Source organism: Sciurus carolinensis, chromosome 18 (assembly GCF_902686445.1).
Source record: "Sciurus carolinensis chromosome 18, mSciCar1.2, whole genome shotgun sequence".
NCBI lineage: Eukaryota > Metazoa > Chordata > Mammalia > Rodentia > Sciuridae > Sciurus > Sciurus carolinensis.
This window is the reverse complement of record NC_062230.1, coordinates 15,189,871-15,214,599: the sequence shown is the minus strand read 5'-3', so window position 1 is coordinate 15,214,599 and position 24,729 is coordinate 15,189,871. Positions and strand designations below refer to the sequence as shown.

At 54.8% G+C, this 24,729-nt stretch overlaps 1 protein-coding gene across 1 annotated transcript in view; it reads right to left on the bottom strand.

The window, feature by feature from the left end:
- Positions 1-893: 893 nt before the first annotated feature.
- C18H7orf50 (chromosome 18 C7orf50 homolog) overlaps positions 894-24,729 on the bottom strand; it is a 121,533-nt gene continuing 97,697 nt past the window's right edge. The window contains exons 3-5 of the mRNA XM_047534172.1: positions 7,767-7,960; positions 4,574-4,655; positions 894-3,139 (exon numbers count right to left, since the gene is read on the bottom strand). Of these exons, the coding sequence (XP_047390128.1) occupies positions 2,960-3,139; positions 4,574-4,655; positions 7,767-7,960 (456 nt within the window). The 3' untranslated portion in view covers positions 894-2,959. The remainder of the gene's footprint in view (positions 3,140-4,573; positions 4,656-7,766; positions 7,961-24,729) is intronic.

The following is a 24,729-nucleotide window of genomic DNA, read 5'->3' as shown; positions in this document are numbered from 1 at the left end:
CAAGCAATCAACAAACATATGGAAAAATGTTCAACATCTCTAGTAATAAGAGAAATGCAAATCAAAACCACCCTAAGATTCCATCTCACCCCAATTAGAATGGCAATTATCAAGAATACAACCACAACAGGTGTTGGCGAGGATGTGGGGAGAAAGGTACACTCTTACATTGCTGGTGGGGCTGCAAATTAGTGCAGCCACTCTGGAAAGCAGTGTGGAGATTCCTTAGAAAACTTGGAATGGAAACACCATTTGACCCAGCTATCCCACTCCTTGGCCTATACCCAAAGGACTTAAAATCAGCATATTACAGAGATACAGCCACATCAATGTTCATAGCTGCTCAGTTCACAATAGCCAGATTGTGGAACCAACCTAGATGTCCTTCAATTGATGAATGGATAAAGAAAATGTGGTATATATATACAATGGAATATTACTCAGCCATAAAGAATGATAAAATTATGGCATTTGCAGGCAAATGGATGAAACTGGAGAATATCATGCTAAGTGAGATAAGCCAATCTCAAAAAACCAAAGGAAGAATGATATCGCTAATAAGTGGATGATGACACATAATGGGGGTGGGAAGGGTTAGTGTTGGGGTTGGAGTTGGGTTTAGGGAGGGGGGCAGGAATGGAGGAAGGAAGGACTGTATAGATGGAGGGGAAGGGTGGGAGGGGTGGGGGGGAAGGGAAAAAATGGCAGAATGAATCAAACAACATTACCCTATGTAAATTTATGATTACACAAATGGTATGCCTTTACGCCATGTACAAATAGAGAAACAACATGTATCCCATTTGTTTACAATAAAAAGAAAAAAAAAGAAAAAAAAAAAAAAAAAAAAAAAAAAAAAAAAGGAAAAAAAAAAAAAGAAAGGAAAGAGCCCCTCTCCAGCAGGTGATAGGTGAACACTGGTGCTGATGTCACGAGTAGGTCTCGGTCTCCAATACCGCTTTCCACGGACAGACGTGCAGTCTTTCTCACATCTCCCTTTTTACCTCGGCTGCCAGGAAACCCAGAGATATGGTTCTTGACCTATCAACCCTGATTTTTAAAACCACTTCCCCTTCTTTGTACCTGTGGGTCTTCATCGCTGCCTGCCTACTTCCTGGTGTACTAACTAGGGAGGCCTCAAAGCTTGGGAAGAGTCAAGCTGCACCTGACTGCACATGTCGTCACACTGGGCTGACGCAGGCAGCTGCTCTGCAGGGCCGAGGTGCCTCACACGCACTGTAGGTGCCAACATGAGGACCTCAGATCCATGTGGGGAAGAATGGTCTGTTTGTGACCCTGCCCATGGCAGAAGGCCCAGGACTTCATGTGCTGCTCCCAAGGGCCACCCTGCGTCACTACCCTGGATCTGTGGCATGTCATGTGGTTAGGAACTCAGCTGCAGAGGTGGCAGGGCCAGGGCCAGACACTGCCTGGGGTGCAGCAAGGAGCCCCAGACTGCACAGCAGGTGGGTGCAGGTGAGATCCTGGTGGCAAGACCCTTGGGTCTCTTCTAATCCCAAGAGTCTAGAGGTCTGTGGTGACAGGTAACAAGGGTCTGCAGGCAAGGCTCACCCAGGCTAGGGATGGCCACAGCTGCCCATGACCTGCCTTGGGAGAAGGGCCTGTGCTTCTGCCTGGGCTGTGACCAGCAATGCCACTGCACGTCCCTCTCCCCGAGGCTGCTTCGCTCCTGACTCAAGCACTGGTGACCAGGAACAGGGACGCTGCTGTTTCAAAGGCTTGGGGGGCAGCTCATTTCTGTCCACTTGCATAGCTGGAGTGGCTTGAAGGCTGGGTTTAGAGCACCCACAGGTGGCTGTCCCTGTGGCTGGGCACATGTCCAGAGAGCACCAGGTGGGGCTGTGTCCTCTATCTGCCTCAGGAGTCCTGTGGTGGCTGGCTCGGGGCGGCGGGGGTGCTGATTGTTCAGAGGGGGCTGGACTCCACCTTTGTGGAAGGCATGTGCAGGGGTCATATGTTGTTTAAGGACACCCTCTTCGGTGGCAGCTGAGGACTGAGTATCTTGCTTTGTGAAGGTGATCCAGGCAAGGCCTGGGGCCACTCTCGCTGGCTGAGGAGGCTGAGAACCACTGGGGTCACTCTCAGGCCTCGAGGGCTCCTGCGGGCAGCTTGGATTCAGCCCCAGCCCCTTGCCCGGCCGGCACTCTCTCTGCTGCAACCGCACATCCTGTTACCGGGCGGTTAGGGGTGAGAACCCGTGTTTGCTGTGGGGGGTGTGTGCCCTGCCAGGAGCATCACTGCAAAACCTGGAAAAGGTGACCCGAGAGCACCGACTGCTAGACTGTCACACACAGAGCAGGGATGCGTCCTGGAGAGGCTACCGCTGAAGACAGGAGTGGTGGCCCGAAGCACGCCTGCACCGGAAAACCCTCCGCAATCCGTGGCTAGCGAGAGCGGAACAGAGGGCTGGATTTTATTGAAAGTGGGGTGTGCAGGCCCGGGGTCGACTGCTGCTCCCCACGGGGTTTCCCCAAAGACAGGCTGGAGGCTGCACAAGGAGGTGAGGCCCACGCTGGAAGGCTGTCAGATGGAAGGTGCAGCCAGCTTGGGGACCCCACATCCCAAACACTGAGCAAGCCCAGCTGGCAGGGAAGGTCAGTGCTGGACAGTTGTTAAGACACCCCTGGTAGAAAAATAGACATCTGGGTTTTGGGGCCACTTGGGGCTGGAACTGGTGTCCAGGGTTTCTTCAGGGAGATCATGCTGTGTCCTGAAGGTACAAAAACCTGAAAACAGTCACCCATGAAAACAGTCCCTGGTCAAGGCAGGTCAGGAGTTCAGAGGAGGGGTCTAGGGTCCCTCCAAGGGCCTGGTGCTCAGAAGCCCAGCTCTGCTTGGCTCCACCTACTCGTGCCCCTACTTGCTTCTTTTGGACCTACTGGGACCTCAGTGCGTCCTGAAGAGGCCCAGGGCAGCTCAGCGCCACCCTGTCCCCGCACTAGGACAGCAGCTGTAGCACCTGTCGGAGGCGCTGGGCCTTCCCCAGCAGGGCGGTCTCTGTGCCTGCCTCGTCCAGTTCCTGAATCAGGGCTTCCGCCTTCTGGACCGTCAGCTCACGGGCCCTGCCCTTCAGCCCCTCCAGGTAGGCCAGGAGGGTGGAGAAGTGCTCGTCGGGAACCTGGTGGGGGAGAAAGGAGAGTGTCAGGGCCAGGGCCAGGCGGCCTCAGCAGAGACCCTGAGCAGCGGAACATGACGCACCGGTGTTCTCCCACCAGGGAGGGCCACGCGAAGGCCCTCAAGCTGTGGTGTTCCTGCCCTGCTGAGGGCAAGAGGCCAGCACACGAGGAGGGGCCGCCTCCCCTGCCTTGACCATTCCTTCACAAGTCTCAAGTGCTCCTGCGGTTAGAGGCTGGCACCACCATGCCCTCGTGAACGCCACCAAACACGAAAGTTTTAAAGAAATATATCTGCTAGGACAAAGAATGAGGTGGTGACAGTCACAGTACTCTGGGAGATGGAAGACAGAGGTGACAGTGCTCAGCAGACCCAAGAAAAGAAGCTCGAGCAGTCTGGAGTCTGAGGACATAAAAGGCAGGGTGCACTGCAGGCCTGGCAGTACCCGGGCTCCAGGTGTTGTCACCTCTAGAGGCAGCTGCCACCTATGTGTGTGGCCTCCAGACCTTCCTGACAGCAAGGTCCTGGCATAAGGACAGGCACATGATAAACAGAATAGAACAGAGCGCAGAAACCTTCCACCAGTTTATTTTCAGCAGGGTGCCAATTCACTGGGGAAGTACGGTGTTCCAGTGCTGGCATCAGGACGCGGACGCCCACCCCCAGCAAAAGCACCAAGCTGGAGACCTTCCTCACAGGAGGCAGACACAGTCTAAGTGCTCAGTGGCCTGAGTGTAAGAGCTGAAACTACGGCACTCTTGGGAGCGAGTGTGGACACTCATCTCTGTGACCTGACACTTTGTGGGGCCAACGAATGTCCTCTGAATTTGTTCTATTTCAAGATCCATGAAACCAATGCACGCCCACCATGGCAGGTCACAGATCTGTGCCTGGATGTCCTGGCTGAGGTGGGACACGGATGGGATAGGCATGGCCCTCACCTGGTCTGTCCACAGACACAGGTGCCCCCTGCACCCCAACACACAGAGCGCACCTGACATGCCTGGAGCCGTGTAACAGGAAACTCCAGGGTGCTGGTGTGGCAGGAGCGGCCCTGGCTGCCCGTGGGAGTGTGGAGGCGGAACAGCCGTGGCCTGGGGCGCTCGGCCTGGGCTCTGACCCCTCCCGCTGTGGGCTTGTGTATCTGACCCCACCTCACTCCAGGAAATCCAGTCGGCATGAAAAGCAGTGTGCACGGTGCCGTGCCCACACAGGCAGGGGCCTGCACCAGGGGGCAGGTTTGCCTGGGCCTTCGAGGCTGGGTGCCGGGGTCCTGGCAGGGGCAGGAGTACCTCTGCTTCTCCAAACGCAGGATGGGGAAGGCTGAGCTCCCCATGGGACCGTCAGGACAGTCTTTCGGCTTGTGGCCTCTGCCCTCAGGGGCCCTTGAGTGCACAGGCCTGTCGCCTGGGAGACCCTCCCCCTGGGTGGCACAGACCTTGTCGCTGTCGTACATGTGCAGCAGGAGCCATGTCTGCCTCGTCTTCTGGAATCTCCAATCCTTGTGCTTTTGGGCCCATCTGGGGAAACCAAGGCGAGTGTCTCAGGGTACGGAGGAAGGATCAGAGGCTGTGTGCACTGGCTGACCCCTCCTGTGCCTCGCCGAGGCTGTGGTGTCCCAGGCGCTTGGACAGCCCCTAACTGAGCTGAATCTGCTGAGGGTGAGAATCTGCACGGTGGCGAGAGCCTGGTCAGGCAGATGTGCCAGCTCAGCAGGCTGTGGGGCCCCTCGGCCAATCTGGGGTGCCCGCACTAAAATAGGACATAAAGACTGGATGGCTTGGGGCCATTTCTTTCAGTCCTATACTTCTGTGACCTCACAACCCTAAAGTGAGCACTCTGAACTTCCTGGGCTCAGGCTTCTTCAAAAAGCTCCTCTTGCATGGGATGGCAGAGCCCCGGGAGCCCCTTCCTCCTCCAGGGGTCGGGCAGCTAGGGTTCCCTTGTGTCTAGGCAGGTCAGTGGAGGCTGGGTTGGGACAGGTGGGGCTGGGAGTGCCCCTGGGGGAGTGGGCCACTCTGCCTCCTGCTCATGGGGACAGGGATAGTCTGTGGGCCTGGCAGTACGCATGGAGAGTGCGGGAAAAGGAAGGGGGCCATGCCAGTCTGGGCTGCTCAGTTGGCAGAGGACAGGCACAGAAGTGTCCGTGGGGGTCTGCGCTGCTTGGCCTTTGTTAAAGCAGTTGGGTGGGGCCTCAGCTGATCTGGTCCCCAGGTGCTGTCAGGGTTGTGCTCACTCTGAAGGGACATTATGTAAGTGAGCAAGTCTGGGAAAGGAACTTTGGGGTCAGTGCTGTGGGGGACATCAGCTCACCCTCTAGGAGTCACACAGAGGGCTGAGCTACTGATGCTACCTGCATGGTCAAAGCCCCACCTCGCATGTCCCTACAGGTAGCTGACTTGCCCTCCTGGAAACGGGACATTCAGGGTGAGGGCTGGATTCCAGAACAGACCCCTCAGCCTCTGTGCCAGGCACCTTGCTGCCCCAAGGTGCACTCCCAAGCCCCTCTACCACCTGCTCTGAGGAAATGGAGTGGGCCCTTTGGAGATGCTTCCTTTGCCAAATGCACAGTGGGAGGTAGAAGGACGGGGGCAGAGACATGAAGGTCAGTTTCTGTCCCATTCCTCTGAGTGTCCCTCAGCGTTCTGCAGCACCATGTCCCCAGGGGTGCCTCCTTTGAACAGCTCCCATGAACCCTATCCCAGAAGGTCTGGGCCTCAGTCCTGGGGTCTGGTCCGGGGCCCCTCTGGGCATGAGCCTGGGCCTGGAATCTGCTGCTCTGTTCTCTGGAATCCTTGTTCAGCTCACCAGTTGGGGCCCTCTCACAGTCTGTTCCCACATAATAAACCTTCCCTATTCAAGCCACTGTGTGGGTATTTCAGTCCCCCAATTGCCCCCAGACCAGGGGTGCCTACTTCAGCCCCTCACACGAACCCAGTCACTGAGAAGATCCCCAGAACACATCACCAACTCCCCTGGTTTGTTCCTGCCTGGGATTTCCCTGTGGGAAGACCTGGATCCAAGTACAGCTGGAGCTCCCCGTGTCCTCCAGACCAGGGACCTACCCAGGGGCTCCAGGCCTGCCCACTCCACAATGGCCTTTTGAGTGGTTGCTGACTCCTGGCAGGCGTGGGGACACTGGCAGCACAAAGGCTAAGCAGCTTTAGCCATGCAGTGGGCCCCAGACCCAGGCTCCTATGGTCCTGTGGTCCCACTCCAACTGGGTAGCTAGACCCCACAAGAAGAGACCAAGAAGGGAAGTCAGCACTGCTCCTGTGGCCCTGCCAATGTCAGCCTAGAGGTGTGACCACATCCAAGCTCACAGGGAGATGGGGTCCAAGTGGGGCCCCTGGTAGCCAGCCCCCCACAGGCACCAGTGACTTCCATCTTGCCCTGTCTCCTTTCCACAAATGAGACGGTGCAGTCAGGGCCTGTCTTCCCGTTCAGGGGCAGACTCACCCCACCAGGCACCCCTGCTCCCTCTGGGAGACGTCATAGGAATCCATCTCTTATCTGAGAGGACGTGGTTGCACGGGAACCACTGGCACCCATCCCTGTCACTCTATCCAGTGCTAGCAATCAGGGAAGCTTTAGAAGTGAAAAAGGACCCTGTTGGTGAGTGTGGGGAGGTGGGTGTCCCCCCTCAGGGTAGTCAGCAGCACAGGCATCGGTACTGTGCTCTGTCCACTCCAGAAGCGTGTGCAAAGACACCCACTCTGACTATCCCTCTGTCTCCTCTCGGTGGCACCCCTGGCCAGCTGCCACCTGGCCTTCCCCATGTCAAATCAGCTGCACAGTCTGTGGGGGAACACAGGGCATAGTTCAGAGGCACTAAGTATGTTTACACTGTGGTGCGGCTGCCACTGTCCACCAGCCCCTGGCTTTCATCGTCCCCGCTGGCACCTGCACCCACCCAACAACAGCAATCCTTGCCCTCTGCCCCTACAGCCGCACTCCCGACTGGGCTGTGCCCACCCCAGAAGCTCTAAACGGGAGGAACTGCAACCTGGGCCTGCCTTTCCCACTAGGGGTTGCAGTAGGGTCAGGAGGAGCCCAGTCACTGGGATGAGGTGGAGGGCCTCGGCCATGGGCAGCACCCCCAATGTGGGCATGCAGGGGAGCTTTGCTGGGGTCACGTGATCAGACTGCACATGGGAAAGCCCCCTCTGGCATGGGTGGAGCAGGGTACATTTAAGGAACCAGAACTGTGACTAGGGATGGGACAGTTGGCAAGTCCATGGGAGAAACTGTGAGGACCTGAGCCAAGGTCAGTTCCTTGCTGTGCCCCGGCCAAGGATGGGGTTGTGACAGTACCATGACAGGGAGGCTCCCAGGGGCCCTGCCTCATGGCAGGAACCACAAGCTCTCTGGCCACCCCGAGGCTTGTGGTGAAGCAGCAGGGAAGGGCACTCAGGGAGGTGCGTGACTGCCATTTCTCTCCAGCCCACCACTCTCACCCAAGTGCTGTCTCTGAGCAGGGCCAGACCCCTGGAGAAAGGGCTTTTGAAGGAGGCCATTGTAGGCCTCAGGGAGACCTCCCCTTCTGAGGTCCTGTCTGGGGTAGAAGAGGTTGAGGCTGTTACATAAGCAAAAGGGGTCACAGGAGCTCTATGACAGTGGTGTCCCCTCACCCACAGAGGTAGTCCAGGGCCAGCTCTGCGCCCGAGCGCCTGGCCGGTGGGTTCTGGGCTGCTGCAATGCCCGCCTCTCGCAGTCGATTCTTCTCCTCCTTCTTCCGTTCTTTCTTCAACTTCCTTTCCAGGACCCTCCTCTCCTCTGGTGACAGCTCAGGGCCTGGGTCCTGCACTCTACTTGCTGCCTCTCCCTGAAAGTCAAGGACAGTGCCTGTTAGTCTCAGGTGTTTAGTTCCAGAGACCACCCAGACCAGCTTCCCAGCCTGTCCAACCATGATGGAAGAAGGCTCCATTCCTAAGGACTGGCCTGGCCCATACCATGGCATTTTGGCCGAAAATGCTACAATGAAGGTGACTGATAAGGACGGGGACAAGTGCCATGGGGAAGAGTGGGGCTCAGCTTTGCTGGACCTGATGTGCCAAATGAACTGATTCCCTAGATCTGCTGCAGAGCCTCATCCTCCCAGGCCCCTGCAGAGCAGGCCATGGCCCTCTCAGCTGGGCTCCTGGGGAGAAGGCTCACACGCAAGCTCTAAGCAGTCACCACGGGCAACCACCAGAGGGCAGCAACCCTGAGGGCACCTGCTGCTGCCTGGCCCTGGCTTTGCTAAAGGGTCCTCTCAGTGAAGACCTGGCAGGAAGGAGGGTGGCCACTTTAACCAGGCCCTTATCTTCTGCAGCAATGATTCCTGGCTACTTCAGGCCAAGAAGCAGTGAACAGAAGACAACAAGAACTGAAACATCAACTGGCAGCAGGACAACTCTGGCCAGGGCAGAGGGGCGAACAAAGGCAGCAGCTGTGACCCACTTTGTCCTTCATGGAAAATCTAGGACACTGTTATTTACTGACCTAGGCCAAGAGACCAGAAAGGGCATGAGGTGTGGGTCAGGAACACAGCATGCCCACCAGGACGCTTTCCAGAAGGGTGAACCCCTATGCACCTAGGTCTTAGAGCCCCCACCCCCAGGACAAAAGGAACAAGACACAGCAGAACAGAAGAGGGGCTCCCTCCTCCCTGGCAGGTCCCTTCACAGAATGTGCACCCCTAGGACCCTCCGAATCTGCTAAAACAAAACCATGTCTCTCTCCAGCTCCTCCCTTTTCAAAGAAGGGCTGGGATTTGTGCCAGGACTTTAGGGGCTGAGCTGGCAGCCCCCCCCCCCGCCCCACAGTAGGTGCTATTGGCCCAGTTGGGGGGAGGGGCCTGTGGAAGAGGCTTCCCTGTCCAGCCCAGGCTGGTCAGTAGATGATGGGATGTGAGGCTACCTCCGGGGCAGGGTGCCTGAAGGCGGGTTTTGGTGTGGGAGGTAAGAGGAGCCTAGGGGGCAACCTGAGCCCCTGAGACTCTGGCCTCTTTGGCTACGGGCTCCCACAGGACAGCCTCTGACCAACTCCAAGATCAGAGACCATTTCCTAGGTCCAGAGGGCTGACTGGGCAGATGCCACAGAAAATCTGGCACCAAAAGGCAGCAAACAGTTGGTACCCAGTACAGGCCTGGCCTTTGCCCCTGTGGCCAAGCGGGCCATACCACACCACTAGGGCCAAGGTCCACCCAATTGGACCTTGCTGTAGGGGTGGGGGCAGACAGTAGGCCTGGGGTCTGTTAGCACTGACCCCGAGGGAGGCCAGCAAGCTGGAGAGGCCTGGGAAGTGTGCGGAGAGGTGGAAGCAACTGCCTTTGTACCCAGTGGCCACCTCCCAAGTCCAGTGCCTCGGCCTCTGACCCTGGATAGTGCTGAATGTAGATAAGAGGGTCAGACAAGAGGGGTCTAGTCCTATAAGGGGAGCTCTGACTGCTCCCTGAGAACTCCCAGGGCTCTTCCGGTCCAGCATAACCTCTGGAAAGGACATCCATATTTGCTAGGTCCTGGACAGACTGACAGGCAGGTGGGCAGTTTCCCTGAGAGGCCACAGGAAGGATGTTGCAAAGTCTCAGCCAAGATCAAGGCCAGGGCCCATTCCACAGGAGGGTTGGGAAGGGCCTGCAGTGTCTAGCTGTTTATCCATTGGTTTCCTGAAAGCCCAGCACTCAAGACCTTATTGTGCCTGAGGCACACAATTCTGGAAGCTCCGTAACAACTTCTTTACAACCAACTGCACTTTTAGCTGCCAGCAATCCCAATATGGGCAGTGCCTAGCGCCCAGGTTCTGCCCTGAGAAAGTTAAGTGCCTCCTGGAGAGAAACTGTTCCTTGGAGAGCCCCACCAAGTGCAGCCACTGGGGGACAAGGAGTGTGAGCCGGGTACCCATGGGCCCAGCCCAAGGACCTCTGAGGGAAGCCGGAAGCTGAGGTTTACAGTTATAATAATCTCCTGAATTGTGAAGGCCGCCAATTGCCATTTCTAATTAAATAGGGCATATTATGAGGCCAAAGACCCATCTGCATGTCAACTGTCTGAGGAAGCCAGCACGGATCTGAGACCCTGACTCCTGGACCAGAGAAGTAGCACATTCCACCTCCTGTCATGCCAGTGTTCCCAGAGTGGAGGCAGAAGACGGGCCCTTGCTCCAGCTGTGCTCCTCCACCAGCCCACCAGGGCTGCCACTCTCAAGTTAGCAGTTGGAGGCAGCAGACACACCCACCCAGACTTTGGGGGCCACCATGCCCAGAGGCAGGCATTTCACACCTCTCCAGTCTAGAGCTAGCTTTCTCCAGCTGCCAAGGTCTGAAAACTTTCAAAAGGAGGTCTTCGTTAGAAATAGCAGCATTAAAGTACCACTGCCATATGCATCTGATTTCATCTCAGGGTTTTAAGTAGCTTAGGCTAACATCAGCCTGTAAAGGGAAGGCAAGTGTCCAGTGAGGTCCTTGAGGGCCCCTTCTGGGGGCTGGCCTCTCAGGGGAAGGAACTAATAAGGTCAAGCTCTGGTCCTGTGACCCTCTAGAGGCCACTTTAGGCCTCCTGCCCATCCCCAGAAGTGGGCCCATTCTGTGTCCACCCCATAGGCTAGGGCCATTCTCCATGGGCTAGGCAGCTCTGGGTTGAAGCCACACGGGCACGATGAAGCATCCTTAGTGAAAGGAGGCACCCACTGCCTGCGAATCTGCACCTGGGTCTGTAACACACCTTTGGCAGGACCACCTATCTTGATACTATCACACTGGCATTCTAGATGTGATGAAACAGAAAGGAAGTAAAAATCATAATTTTGGCAACACAGGCTTCCACAGGTTTAGCAGACTCAGGATGTCTGCAGCAGACATTCTGTGAGGGGATCTACTGGGGAGGAGGGAGCCCTCGCAATGCCACGGTCAGGTGGGGTGCTGAGCGTGAGCACAGGCTGCACCACCCCATCTGCAGGACGCTGCCAGCCCAGGGCTCTGCCCTTGGGATCTGGGGATACCAGCTTGTGCTCCTGGTCTGTCTCACCCTGGCGTTGCTTAGCAGGGAGTGCAGTATGGCAGGAGGCCCTCCCCAGGTAGGCAGACTGCCAGGTGAACCAGGGCTATTGCTCCCAGCATGCCTGTGGTCCCAGGCCACTGTTTACTGACCACTTTACTTGTGGCAAACTGGGGTCCCCACATAGCCCCATGCCACCAGTTGTGCCCAGGGTAATTCTCTGTCTCCTGGGGCTCCTTGGCCTCTTCTATTCATGGCCAGGTGCATGTTCTCAGGTAAGAAGTACTAAAGGGCTGGCTCCCCCTGGCTCCCCACAGGAAAGCTGGTCGGTGGTACCTGCAGGTTCCGGAGTGAGAAGCAGATGAAGTTGGTGGGGGGAGGGGGCAGACATCAGTGTTCTGAGAATGTGGCCACTCTGTGCTGAGTCATGCGACTTAAGACCTCAGAGGTGAGGCTGCCATGTCCACCAGAGGCTAACAGTACCCAAAGATCCACACTCCTCTCTCAAACAGGGAGCCAACTCTGAACCTGGCACCCACCCAGGCCTCTGGCCAACCTCACCTCCTGCCTGCTCTTGGGGGGAACTGAGATGTGCATCTGCTGTGGTCTATTCCAGGAGCCGTGGAAATGCAAGGGCCCAAATTGGGTGGGGATGGAATAGGCCCTGGGTCTTGCAGATCGTGGTCCACGTGGCTTTGCTGTCTGCTAAGGTGGTGAAGGCTCTCAGCACTGAGCTGGGGCAAGCCTGCAGGGTCAGGGTGCTTCTGCCTCAGTTTATTTTGTTAAAGTGTGTAACAGGTAGCCCAGAGAAAGACAGGTGAGCTCACAACAGACATGCCACTTCCCTTTCCCAGACCCCCGTAGGCCTTGGACTTGGGGACAGGCTCTAAGGATCCCGTAGAACCTTCTGCAGCAATGAGGAACTCCATCCCTTTCTCTTCTGCTGAACGGGGGCTAGAGATGTGGGGTGACGGGAATAGTTGCAGGACAGGTTCTAAGGGTGATAAAGAAGAGTCATGACTACCACTCCACACCACTGCAGCCACAGAAACCTGGTCTCCAAAGTTCAGTTCATACCCTTCAAGCATGACACTGTACTGAGGACATCTGCAGCGGTGCTGCCTGCCTGTTCCCAGAAGCAATCTTTGCTCCCCTTCTCTGGAAACCTGGCTCTCTCTGAGTAGCATCCACAAGGACTGCTGACGTGACGGGACCCATCGAGCCTGGGCTCCCAGCAGGCGCCCTCCCATGTGAGGCTGCACTGGGGACTGTCTTTGAGCCAGATGCCCCAGTGTTTGGGCTTTCAGTCTCGTGAAAGACACACCGGGCAGCACTTTCTCCCTCTGGTGTCATGGAGTGGAAAATGGCAGCAAGCACCAGCGTCAAGTGCAGCTGTGACATGGATGTGGCCCACCCTGGCGTGCTTGGTCATTTGTTTGCACACTTCATCGAGGGTGTCTGGAGCCCCGGCTGAAACCTTGACTACTTTGAAGTCTTAAGGTCAGATGGGTTTGGGAGCGCACACAGAGCCGGGTGCTCCAGATCCAGGCTGCAGGCCAGCATGCCCCGGCCTCAGGTGTCCTGCCAGCGCTTCTGGCCCCACACTTGGGCTTCACGTGATCAACAGAGGCTTCCTGTGTCTGGAGGCTGAGTAACCTGGCATGCAGAGAAAGGGCCCATTGTTTTCCTGGAGCTCCCAAGAGTGAGGAAAGGCTCCCATCTGCACAGTTGGAGGCTGGGAGCCATCATCCCCAGCCTGTGATGCTCGTCTGCAGGTGAAGGAGCTGTCCAGCCCCAGTTCCGGGACGGTGTGAGCAGGGGTACTCTCCTGATGGGCAGGGAGGGGCTGCTGCCTGGGCTGTCAGTGCCTAGGGTTTCCGAGTGCCCACTGAGTGAAGCATTCTCGGAATTACGGAGAGTAGTGGAGAAAGCTCCAAGCAGGATTGAGGGCTGTGTTGGTCTGTGCCAGCTGCCAAGGGGGGCTGAGAACCCCAAACGCTTCTCATTCACTGGAGGAAGGGCTTGCAACATTCCTACTGCCAGGGAAACCTCCTCCCGGTGTGGAAACCCGGTGCACACTCAATTGATGGGGCAGTGCTGGGTGAAGGGGTAAGGGCTTCTCCTTCCCACCCCGACCTACCAGCAGCATGGAAGCAGCTCCAGAGACCCCATGTCCAGGGCTCAAGAGTCCCATGTGCCTCACTGATCAATGTTCACCTGTGTACAGAGCGAGGTCTTGTTTGGCATGCTTTGTTTTCAGAATATGGTATACAGGATGCAGTTCCAGAAGGAGCTGGAGGCCTAGAGCTCAGCTGGAAGTAGATGAAGACTCAGTATGGCCTGGACCCTCCCATGCTGACCTAGAACACACCAGCCCACACACAGGCACACAGTGCACTCACGCCAACACCCCATGCCTTCATCTCTGCTCTCGGTTCATGTCCTCGCTGAATACTTGCTCCTAGTGTGTGAAGGCTGTGGGACCCGTGGCTTGGCCACAACAGGGACACCCAAGTCAGGCAGCATGAGCCTAAGATCCTGTGGCCCCACAGGATCACGGTCAGTGCCCCAGGACGAGCACAAGAGGTCACAAGAGAACTCTGCATCCGTTTCCCACACAAAATCTTTGAACTGATGTGTGTGGCACATGTGGAGCAGTTCCAGATTTGGCTCCAAGACCTGATGACCCTGGGCTCACCCCTCTGCGTCCCACAGCCTGGCCAAGGTAGATGAGGGGTTCCTGTAGGGCAGACTCCAGCCCTGCGTCTGAGGCTCAGTGGGCCCACCCTGCATGCCCTTGCTTCCTGCCTTGTGGGAGGAGGCACTTGCTCCTGGAGTCCAGAGGAGTATGATCCAGTACCTTACTGAGAGGGGGCACTGCTGGGGCTCACTAAACCAGAGTAGATTAGGAAGGCAGAGCCAACGGTCCAGGGATCCAGAAGGCCCACCCCCAGCCTGCTTCCTCAACTGCCGAGTGGTCATGTCCACTGCTCCATGGCAGCGCAGGGCCCAGCAAGCCACAGAGCTGTGCCTGGCTGTAGCAGAGCTGAGCCTCTGCCCTGCTTCTAGGACTATCTTTCTCCAGTCATGGTCTGTGCCTCCTGCCTTTGCCAGATTTCCTTGGGCTTCACAAGTAGGAAAACGAAAAAGAATGGCTGAGTGCTGGACACAGGGCAGTCCTACTAGGAGGCAGATCTGGGACAGGGGCACCTCCCTCAGGACTTCCTTGGGCCCCAACCTGGAGCATAAGACACTAGCCTGCCTGCCATCACAAGTGTCCCTCCTGATCCACCTGGAGTCCTGAACAACTGGGATCTGTCTGGCTGATACCACGGAAGAGGGCGTTGCACAAGGGGCAGGCCCTCTCCTCCCCACCCTGCCCTTTTGCAGGCTGTCAAATCTGCTGGCCTCAGGTGGGCATGACAGTGACCTCAGGACAAGCCTGGAGATACACTAAACCAAGAACCTTTACTGAAACCATTCTGTGCAGCCCCACACTCCACGCAGGAAACCAAAGTTCAGTCCTCACTGGTCACCTCTAATCCCAGGAACACACACTGCTGCCTGCTAACCACCTCCTGGGGATTACCTGGGGAGGGACCTGGGGGCAAGGCATGCATGGGTATCCTACTCCGTGAGGTCCCCAGCTTGTGAGGGAGGGATGGAGGGAAAAGTCAGGGCTCTAGAATCTCTTAAGCAAAGTCAAACCATCTGCGAGAACTTGAGACAGAGTTGGGAAACAGGCAGGCAACTCATGCTCCAAAACAGACTGAGGAAAGGCTAAGGAAGGGCTCTGGTGGCGAGATCACAGTGTCACACCCACAGGACCCAGGACCACCAGTTCCTTTCCTGTACAGATTCTTCGCCAGAAACCTGTTCACCATGTGGTGTGACTGAACTTCAACAGTGCTGGCTTAAGGAGCATTGAACCACAAGTCAGGAAGCAGGCTGAGTATAGAGAGGGTGGCCATCTAGCTGCCCCAGTGTTGCTTTGACAAAGAGACTGAGGTGGGAGCAGGACCACATGGCGAGTTGTGGGGTGGGGGTCCCAAAGCATGACTAGCCCACCAGGGAGCCCTGTAAGGTATAACCCATCTCCTCAGTCCCACTGCAACATCAAGCACTGGCACCTGAGGGGCGCACCTTTCCCTGGGGATGAGGTGAGTGGGCATATAGATTCTGGCTGTGTGACCCTCCCCTTCCCTGCACTTGTGAGGAAGCAGAAGAGACAAGGAGGCCATTCAGACTGATAGATGACAGATGAGGACAAAGTCCCAGAGGTACAGAGGCTTGGCCACATAGGGTAGAGGCCAGGCACGCAGGCCCTCCTCTCACCTCTCATCCCGGGGCCCAGGTGGTCATCATACCTGTTCAAAAACCACTGAGAACACTCAACACTGTGAGGAGTGACCAAGGTGACAGCAACTCTGGGAGGGAAGAATGTGAGCCCTGCACAGGCTGAGGCAGCTGGATGTCCTCCCCATAAGCTGGCATCTGGTGATGGACTCAGGTCTAGAGGAAAGCTTGTCCCCTGCCTGCCTGCCATGTGCTTCCAAACCATGACACCTCCTCCATCTCCTCAGACCCAGCCCGGGTTCAGAGTCAAGAGGTGCTCATTTAACTGCCTGCATCCCTCAACACTCTCTGAGATCATGGCCAGTCTGTAGACCTTAATCAGATTTATTACTCCAACTGTTAAAATGCAAGAGTAATTTTTTCTCTTTTCCTGAAAAACAAGAACAACAAAAGGAGGATTTTAAAACTGTCTTTATTTTGAGACAATTATAAAAGCAAAGACGGATGTGGGAGGTAACCTAGGGACACTGAGTGCCCTGCCAGGATCCTCCCAGGGTAACATCCACAGATAAGCACAAGACCACACCCAGGGTCCCACGGGAGACCAAGAGGGTAGCAGGGTCTTTGTAGTGATGAGACACACACAGAGCTACAGCTAGTTATTGCATGAATATAAAAGTTACTAAATTTTTTGAGGCTAACTCTATCTTCCTCCCCAACACAATACTTGTCTAGCCCAGGATGTGAGTGGCATTTGGTTCCTTCCTTGCTATGGCACAAATGGGACCATAAAGTTCCCCTCTTCTGAGACATCTTGAATAAAATTGGAATAACGTGAGAAGACCGAACACCGACCACCAGGAAGCTGCCATCTGACTGGGGGCACAGGGTGTCAGGACAAGCAGCCTTGAGTCTCTGCAGGCACTGGCCCGCGCAGATGCTGAGGCGGACGCCGGCTCTGTCGTCGAGGCGCTCACAGGCAGGCATACGTGAGCTCCTGGAGGACAGGGAAGGCGGCCACCCTGTCCAGCTCAGCGTGGAGGGGGTCAGAGAAGCTTTGGGGCTGAGTGGCTCTCTTGCCAGAGCTCGGCTGTGATCACTGGGTGGCACTCACCTAGTGACCCCTTCTCAGAATGAAGTTTTCCAAATGCATAAAGAGGACTATGCAGGTGCACAGGAGTATAAAGTACAAACTGAACTTAGCAGCACGACATAAAACAGTTTGGAGCCCCAGTGATACGTATGCTTCACTGATACATCAAATGACAAGACCAAGCAGAGGGAATGAAGCTGAGGATAGTGAGATGTCCCCAGTTGCAAAAGGACATGAAAGCTCCTGTACTGTCCCCGTCCAGCTCATGTCTTGCCCAGATCACTGCCATCTGCTTCCGCCATGGCAAGAAACATCACGTATCACCTTGTGGAAACACACATTTATTCCATCCAGCCTAAAACTTCCTGACCTTGACACCCACACTAAACAGAGCTGCAGCTCTCCTTTAACACCACACAGAGGGTTTTTGGAAAACCAGAACCATCCAGGTAGGGACTCCCATGGGACCTCTTCCTAGGATGGCCTCCTATGCATACGATGCTTCTCCCCATCCTAATTCACACAGTCTTCAGCCTCACCCCAAATGGGCCTCAGAGACCATGATGAAAGATGTCAGATCCTCTTCCCAGAAATTCAATGTCATGGTTTCAGACTCTAGAACCCCGGAAGGGCCCCACTCCTGGTTCTAGAGAAGGAAACAAAGATTTCAAGGGGTGAAGCCTCACCCACTGTCACAGTACAAGCCAGAGATGGGGCTAGGACAGGGACCTGGTAGAATTCTTAGAATTTTGTGGCCTTGGTTGATAGTGGGACCTGCCTGCCTGCCAGCCAGAACTGAGGATCAGCTCCACACTTGTATCCTGTAGCAACAGAGCCCTCAGAACAGAGGCCCCACACAAGGGAGTGGGCTCGGTCACACAGAGCTCTCCCACAGCTTCTTAAACTGTTCATGTTCAGCTGCACACATCAGCAGCCCACGCTGGTTGGGAACACCAGGATGTACCAGGAAACAACTGCGGGTGAGACAAGGCAGCCGCAAGGGCCTTTGTGAGCTGGTGCTGAATTCACGGGACAGGAGAACACTAAACTCTTCATTTCTGCTTTTCTAACCCGGGTGTGAGGCAAAGTTCACTAGATGTTAGGAAGAGGGGTGAGGGGCACATCTGATGCCACAGGCTCTGCATCCAGGTCTCTCTTCAGTCTCCCAGCCTGAAGACACAGGAACCTCCAAAGTGACACATTACTGCACAGAAGGGACAACAAGGCCGACTGCCCTGAGATCACACAGATCAACTTCTAGAAACGAAGTCCTGAGATCCTGCACACTGCTGGTCTTATTTAGTCCATGCTCTACCATCTCACAGGCTTCCATCCACCTGCCCAATGTCATGGCACACTCAGCTGTGCCTGGGAGCTCACTCCGCATGGAGGACAGACAGACATAGGGACCCACCAGCACAAAGGAGAGGGAGACCCTGATGTACAGGGGGTGGTGGGGGAAGGTGCTGCTGGCAGGCACATGGGGTCAGTCCAAGAAGGCAAAGGGGCAAAGGCCCTTTGCCTCACAAGCCAAGGCAATCAGTCCCAGTTGGCCTCTTGCTGCAGCTTGGCTGATACTAGAGCCCTGGCCTGAAGCCAGCGAAGCCTAGAGCTCCGTATCTGAGCACTGCAGGCTGCAGTCACCAGCAGGAGGGAGGGCTGCTCAGTGCAAGGGACATGCTTGGTACTTCAGGAACACAAGTGAGACCCAAGCCTGCTGCACAAAATCCCTGACAGGGAACAAGAGACAAACATGAGGCTGAGACCCAGCAGGATGCAGTAGGTGTGGGGAGTGGGAGGAGGGTAGGGAGGGGTGCGGAACCCCAGCTGGCCATAAGCCTAGGGGAGGAGACAAGACAGGTCAGGGGAGGCAAAGGGGGTCTCTACTGTGGGGCAAACACACCCCAGAAGTGATGACAGCTGCCAAGAGGCCTAGGGACACAGCTTTCTGCCTACACTGGGATCACAGAACACAATGTATGGGAGAGAGGAGGACAGAAAGATACGGCCTGACCTTGCCACACATATTTAATTGGCAACATTTCCAGTACAGGAAGCACCAAGTTGGTGACGCGTTCACATGACTCCCTGCATCTGGCAGCACTTTGGTCTCTGCGTAGACTACAATGGCCCCTGGGGGAGCTAAGGGCTGGGCGTCTCACTTGTTGGATTTCAGCTAGTACCTGGCTCTCTGACACCAGATCTGAAGGCCTTTTTAGAACAGGAAGAGCCCTGAAGAAGCTGCTCAGGCCTCTCCCTCACAACCTCCCATTGCATGATGGTACAAAACACTGTCCAGGTCAGGGGCTCCTTCCTGCCCCTGGCTGGTTGAACCCACAGCCTCTTCTCTATAGTACTCTACAACTTGCGGAGAGGTGGCAAGAATGCCACTCAGAGAGGTGGCTAACTGGTCTGAAGCAGGGACCTGAACGGAGTCTCTCGATGCCAGAGCTGGTCTTCCTGTTTCTCTAGATCTCAGTGGCCTGGACACTGCATATCTGCTGACAGTCCTCAACACCTCTCAGAATTTCAGTTAAGCCTTTGGGGAGCTGAACATGCCCCTTGGCTAAGGCTCCCCTTTGGTACAACAGCTGTTTACACCTGCATGCAGGGCTGCCTGGGGGGCTCTAACTAGATTTTAGGCATAAGGATGCCATCAATGGTGCATTAAGACTGGACATTTATTACTACTGAGCCCATGCAGCTTGGAACTCGGATGAACCCAGCATACAGAGAGTCCATGAGGAATGTCACAAGTATGGCTTTTAGGGGCAAAGATAACACACACAGTAATGCTTCTGTGTGTTACTAGAAGGTTGCTTTGCTCTGCGGCTCCCTGACCAAGCTCATTTCCTTCAAAATTCTAATCTTCCTTCATTTCTTCTATGGAAAAATATGATTAGCTAAGAATCCAAGGCTGCATTTTGTTTTTTAACTGGATTGCAATTCTGGAAGTCTGATAGTTAGCAAAGGCAAAGCTGGGCAAAATACTAAGCACAGGAGTTAGAAGTAACATTTAACACACAGAAAACATGTTTCTCAACAACTTGCAAGAAATTAGCTGACAGTTGTTTCTAATCTGTGCAGATCTTGCCACTTCAGTACAAACCAGATTCTTAATATTTGAAAAACCTACTGCAAAAGTGCAGAGTCACCCAACTCACAGCTGCAGCTCTGGCTCCAGGGTGCAGCTTGCAGAGAACACGAGGTCTCCATGTTATCTGAGGGAGAAAAGTGACTGACAATGCTTCCCTGAAAGGGAGCGAAAAAAGGCAATTTTGCACAAGATTTTCAAATACAGTCTTCCTGTTTAAACCTCAGTCTCTGGCTCTATTCTTCCTGTGATGTTAAAAGAGTAACTGACTTTTGAGAACTAACTGAAAACACCAGAACTATGTTCTCATGGGGGGGGGGGGGCGCTTTCCACCTTCACCCCAAACTTTAAAGTGGAGAGCTGGGGAGGGGGCCTCTTGCCCTGTGGGCCTGCAGACACTAGGTACCAGCACCCCAAGCAGTTCAAGGGCCTGAAAAAAGGCTTGAGCCATGGTGAAAGAAAACAAAACATGCTACTGGCTCCAAAGTGAGGCAACAGGAGGATCAAATTACTAAGTTCTTCATTAAAAGTCTGTAAAGTTCATCACTAAGCCAATTTCACTGTCAAATGCAGTTTTCATTTAAAAGTTCTTTATGGGTTAGGGTTTTTCTTATTCCGCAAGAAATTCTAGGTGTACATGGTGAACTAGAAAAAAGCATACTGCCAATTAAATGAGTTCTTCATGGCCAAATAATTTTCAAAAGCAAACCGATTAATAAACCCGCGGAGTCGGTGATACTCGATCTGCCCGCCGCAGGGCCCAGCGCGGGTAGGCAGGGCTGGGCGCCCAGGGCACGGCCGCACCATCTTCGACCTGCCCGCGGACCTGCCCCACCGACCTACCCCGGTGGACTTGCGCCGCGGATGGGCCCGCGCCGCCGCCCCGCCCCGGGGTCGCCGGGCACCTGTCGCCGCGGGGCGGAGCGGGAAACAAGGCCAGGACCCGCCCGCTCCCTCCCCGGCCCGGCGCACTGACCTCCGGGTCCCAGGCCGGCGGGCATCGTCAGCACGGACCGCCAGGACGGCCAAGACCGCGCCCGCCGCGCCCGCGGCCCGTCCCGCAGCCCGCCGCAGCGCCCGCACACTGCGCATGTCAGGCCGGCGGGCTCGGCTGGAACCAGATCCAGCCGGCTGGGCAGTGACGCAAGAGCGCGCTCTCTAGGCGTGTGGGTGGGCCCCAGTGGGCGGGGCCTTGGCCGCCGCACGTGGCGTCCATAGCGCAGCTGCTGGCGAGGCTGGGGCGGGTCAAGACCGAAGTAGACCTGCCCCGCGGACCTGCCCCACCGACCTACCCCGGTGGACTTGCTCCCGTAGGGGAGCAGGTGCTGCCACCGCCGCAGGCACTGCCAAGGCCACTAGCGCTGCTTTAGGTGGGAAAATCCGCAGAGGATGGCGTGCTTCTCTCTCCCACACTCAAATTACGCTTCTAGCTCTGCTCACCTGAGCGCTGGGGACCCAGGGTCCCCACGGCTTCCACAACAGGACAGGAAGCCACCTGGCAGTGTCCTTCCGTCCCCATCTCTGACTGACTAGCCCCCTGCAGGGCTTCCCACCTACCCGTCTCTCCTGCCCGCCTGCCCCACACTCCCCTTGCCTGGAGCACTGCTCACACAACCAGCTAGTCCTGCAGGCCCACCACTGCTCCTCTGCACCTCGGACCCCAGCTGGGGCTGGGCTTCCTCTTGAGGGCCCTCACAATACCAAAGGGCACTTAGGAGGGTCTTGCTGTACAGCACAGAAGGTCATGCTGCTGATGTGCCCAGTGAGACAGCGTTCAATAAACACTCCTGGCACTGGGAGGCACACAGCACTTTCTTCACCAGGCAAACAACAGCAGCCCCTAACACCAAGATCGCAAGTCAATTTTATGGTCCCAGGAAACCGCAGCCACACTTGGAGGACCAACAGCCTGCCAGATTCACCCTGGCGGGTTTACAATAAGCACTTGAGGAGGTGAGGGGAGAAAGGGGCCCAGACACCTCTCAGATGGGGGAGTGGTCTGTCATGTCAACCCATGCAACAAAAAGCAGCAGCCAGGTGTTCCAGAACATGCTGTGCTCTGGCTGCTGTGGCCTGTTCCAGATTCTTTCCTGCACCCACTGTGCAAGGCCAAGGGTATGGGCGTCCCAGCTCCCATGCTTGGTGCTCATGGTGCTTGAACCAAGATTGCACTTTCTCCCCCTCTTGGCCATTTCACCACTATCTGTGGGCCTGTCCACACACAAAGGCTTGAGGCTTGCTCAGTCAGGGGTCCCTGCTGAACTAGGGGCCCAGCCAGAGCTAGATGGATGAACATGGAGGATGAGGACTAAAACTTTGCTGTTGACATCAGTATCCCTGTTTTACAGATAAGAAAACTGATGCTCCTTTCTAAGATCACCAGTTTCAGTGGGGAATGGACTCAATTCTGGGTCCTAAAGGACCTAGTGCTGACCTGCTAATGCATTTCCAGTGTAAGCCCTCTGACCCAAGGCAGCCACCTGCCAGCACAGGAGATTCTGCCAGGTTTCCTCCTCCCCTTGTCCCCTTCCTACTCAACAGGCTGCTTCCTACTCAACAAAGAGAGCAGGAGGGGGGAAGCTGGCTTGGAGTAGGGTGCAGCCCCAGCAGGATGGGGCAGGGGCACTGACCAGGCACACGAGAGGGGCGTGTACATGCTCTCCACATATCTGTGAGGCAAGCTTTACACACCAGTACTCTTTGAGGTGCTGTATGACAGGTATTCTAGGACAGCACACCCTGTACATTAGGGTGCTGTCCTATGTGGTAACTACTGTGGGAAACATGAAAATACCTGCCCACCCAGACAGAAGGTTGAGGCTGTAATACTGAGAGGAAAAATGAAGTGGGGGAGGAATAAAGCTCCTGTTATGCAATTCAAAATGGCTGGGAGGATGAAAGGCTGAATTAGCATTGCAGGTGGCACTGAGAGACCCCAGCAGGGCACAGCTGTGTAGACATCTGGAGACAGCAAGCACCAAAGTGAAGAGGAACACAGAGCACCTGGGGTGTGGTGTGGTGGCACTGGAGGGTGTGCCAAGGGTGGTCGGAACAGCCTGGCCACTAAACTTTCCTCCCTAGGAAGTAAGAATGAGCCTTTAAAACAAGGGCCCAACAATAGGTGCTGGCGAGTATGTGGGGAAAAAGGAACAGTCATACATTGCTGGTGGGGTTGCCAATTGGTGCAGCCACTCTAGAAAGCAGTATGAAGATTCCTCAGAAAACCTGGAATGGAACTACCATTTGACCCAGCTCTCCCACTCCTTGGTCTATACCCACAGGACTTAAAATCAGCACACTACAGTGATGCAGCCATATCAATGTTTACAGCAGCTCAATTCACAATAGCTAGATTGTGGAACCAACCTAGGTGCCCTTCAATAGATGAATGGATAAAGAAACTGTGGAGTATACATACAATGGAATACTATTCATCCATAAAGAATAAAATTATGGCACTTACAGGTAAGTGAATGGAGCTGGAAAATATCATGCTAAGTGAAATTAGCCAATCCCCAAAAACCAAAGGCTGAATGATTTCTCTGATAAGTGAATGATGATACATAACAGGGAAGCGGGTATGGGAAGAATGGAGGAAGGATGGATTGTGTAGAGGAAAATGAGGGGTGGGGAGAGGGCAGGGGGAAGGAAAGATGATGGAATGAGACAAACATCATTACCCTATGTACACGTATGATTACACAAATGGTGTGACTCTACTTTGTGTACAACCAGAGAATGAAAGTTGTACCCCATTTGTGTATAATGAATCAAAATTAAAAAAAAAAAAAACAAAAAACAAGGGCCCAGGCACCCCAACCAAGACTATGCAGATTATCTGGAGCTATTCAGGAAGACCAACCCTGTTGGACACATTCTTTTGATTAACCAAACTGCCTGGCTGGGCAGCATGCCCCGTGTCCCTGCCTGTCACCTCCCAGAGGAGCTCGTAAAACCCCAGGAACTCGAAGGAGTGCGCCACAGCTGGACCTGTTGAACTGCTCATGCACACGGCCTGTGCCACTTCCCAGCCACTCTGGCCGCTTGGAAATGGTGTCCCTAGGATGGAACCTGGGGTGTGTGTGGAGAACCCCCTAGGGGGTGGTCTATCAGCCCAGCAGGAGGAAGCGGGGAAGTACGGCCACCAGGCTTCTGTGGTCAACAGCACCCCTCATGGGCAGCATGGGGTATCCATGACCTCACAAAAGCTGGGGACCTCAGGTCCTAGAGCCTTGTGCCCATACTGCCACCCACCCAAAGGGGCAGCCCTGGTGCTCCTGGCCCTGCAGCCCCTCCTTAGAGTGGGCAAAGAATCACACAGTCAGCTGGTCCATGGCAAAGCACTTGTGGAGGTGGAGAGTGGCAAGAAATACTTTAAATAAATCCAAGGGCGAGTCATTAACCAGACAAGACAAGGATCCTGACCTGTGTGCAGTGCCTCTTCAAAGGCCTCTTCAGTGTCACTGCAGTCTGTACACTCCTAAGACCCTGTGTGACACCCCTTGGAGAAACCCTGGTAGGTCCCCAGGAGCTGGCGACTTTCCCTAGCACAGGCTAGAAAAGTCTCAGCCATTCTATTGATCACTTAAAAGGAGAATTAGGGCTGGGGCCGTGGCTCAGTGGTAGAGCATTTGCATAGCATGTCTGAGGCACTAGGTTCAATTCTCAGCACCATGTATAAATAAATGAATAAAATAAAGGTTCATCAACAACTAAAAAATATTTTAAAAAAGAATTAATACCAAGTCTACAAGTGTCTTCCAGAAAAATGAAGGAGAAAGCAACCCTATTTATCCTATGAAGCTAACATCATCCCAATACTAAAACCAGACAAGAACAGTACTAAAGGAAAAAATGAAGAGAAAACAAAAGACTTAATAACCTTCATAAATATAGATGTAAAAATCCTATTCAGGAACTGCAAAGAGAATTGTTTACCACAACCAAGAAGGTTCATTCACAGATGCAGTGGGTTCAATTGGTATAATGCACCGTATCAGTGGGCTGAAGAAGTACTTCATGTCACATCGGTTGATTCAGAAAAACTTCAAGACCTATTCATGTCAAAACTCTTAGAAGCCAGGTAAGAGCAGAAACCCTGAGCAACTGATGGAGTCCCTCCTAGGTCTGTACG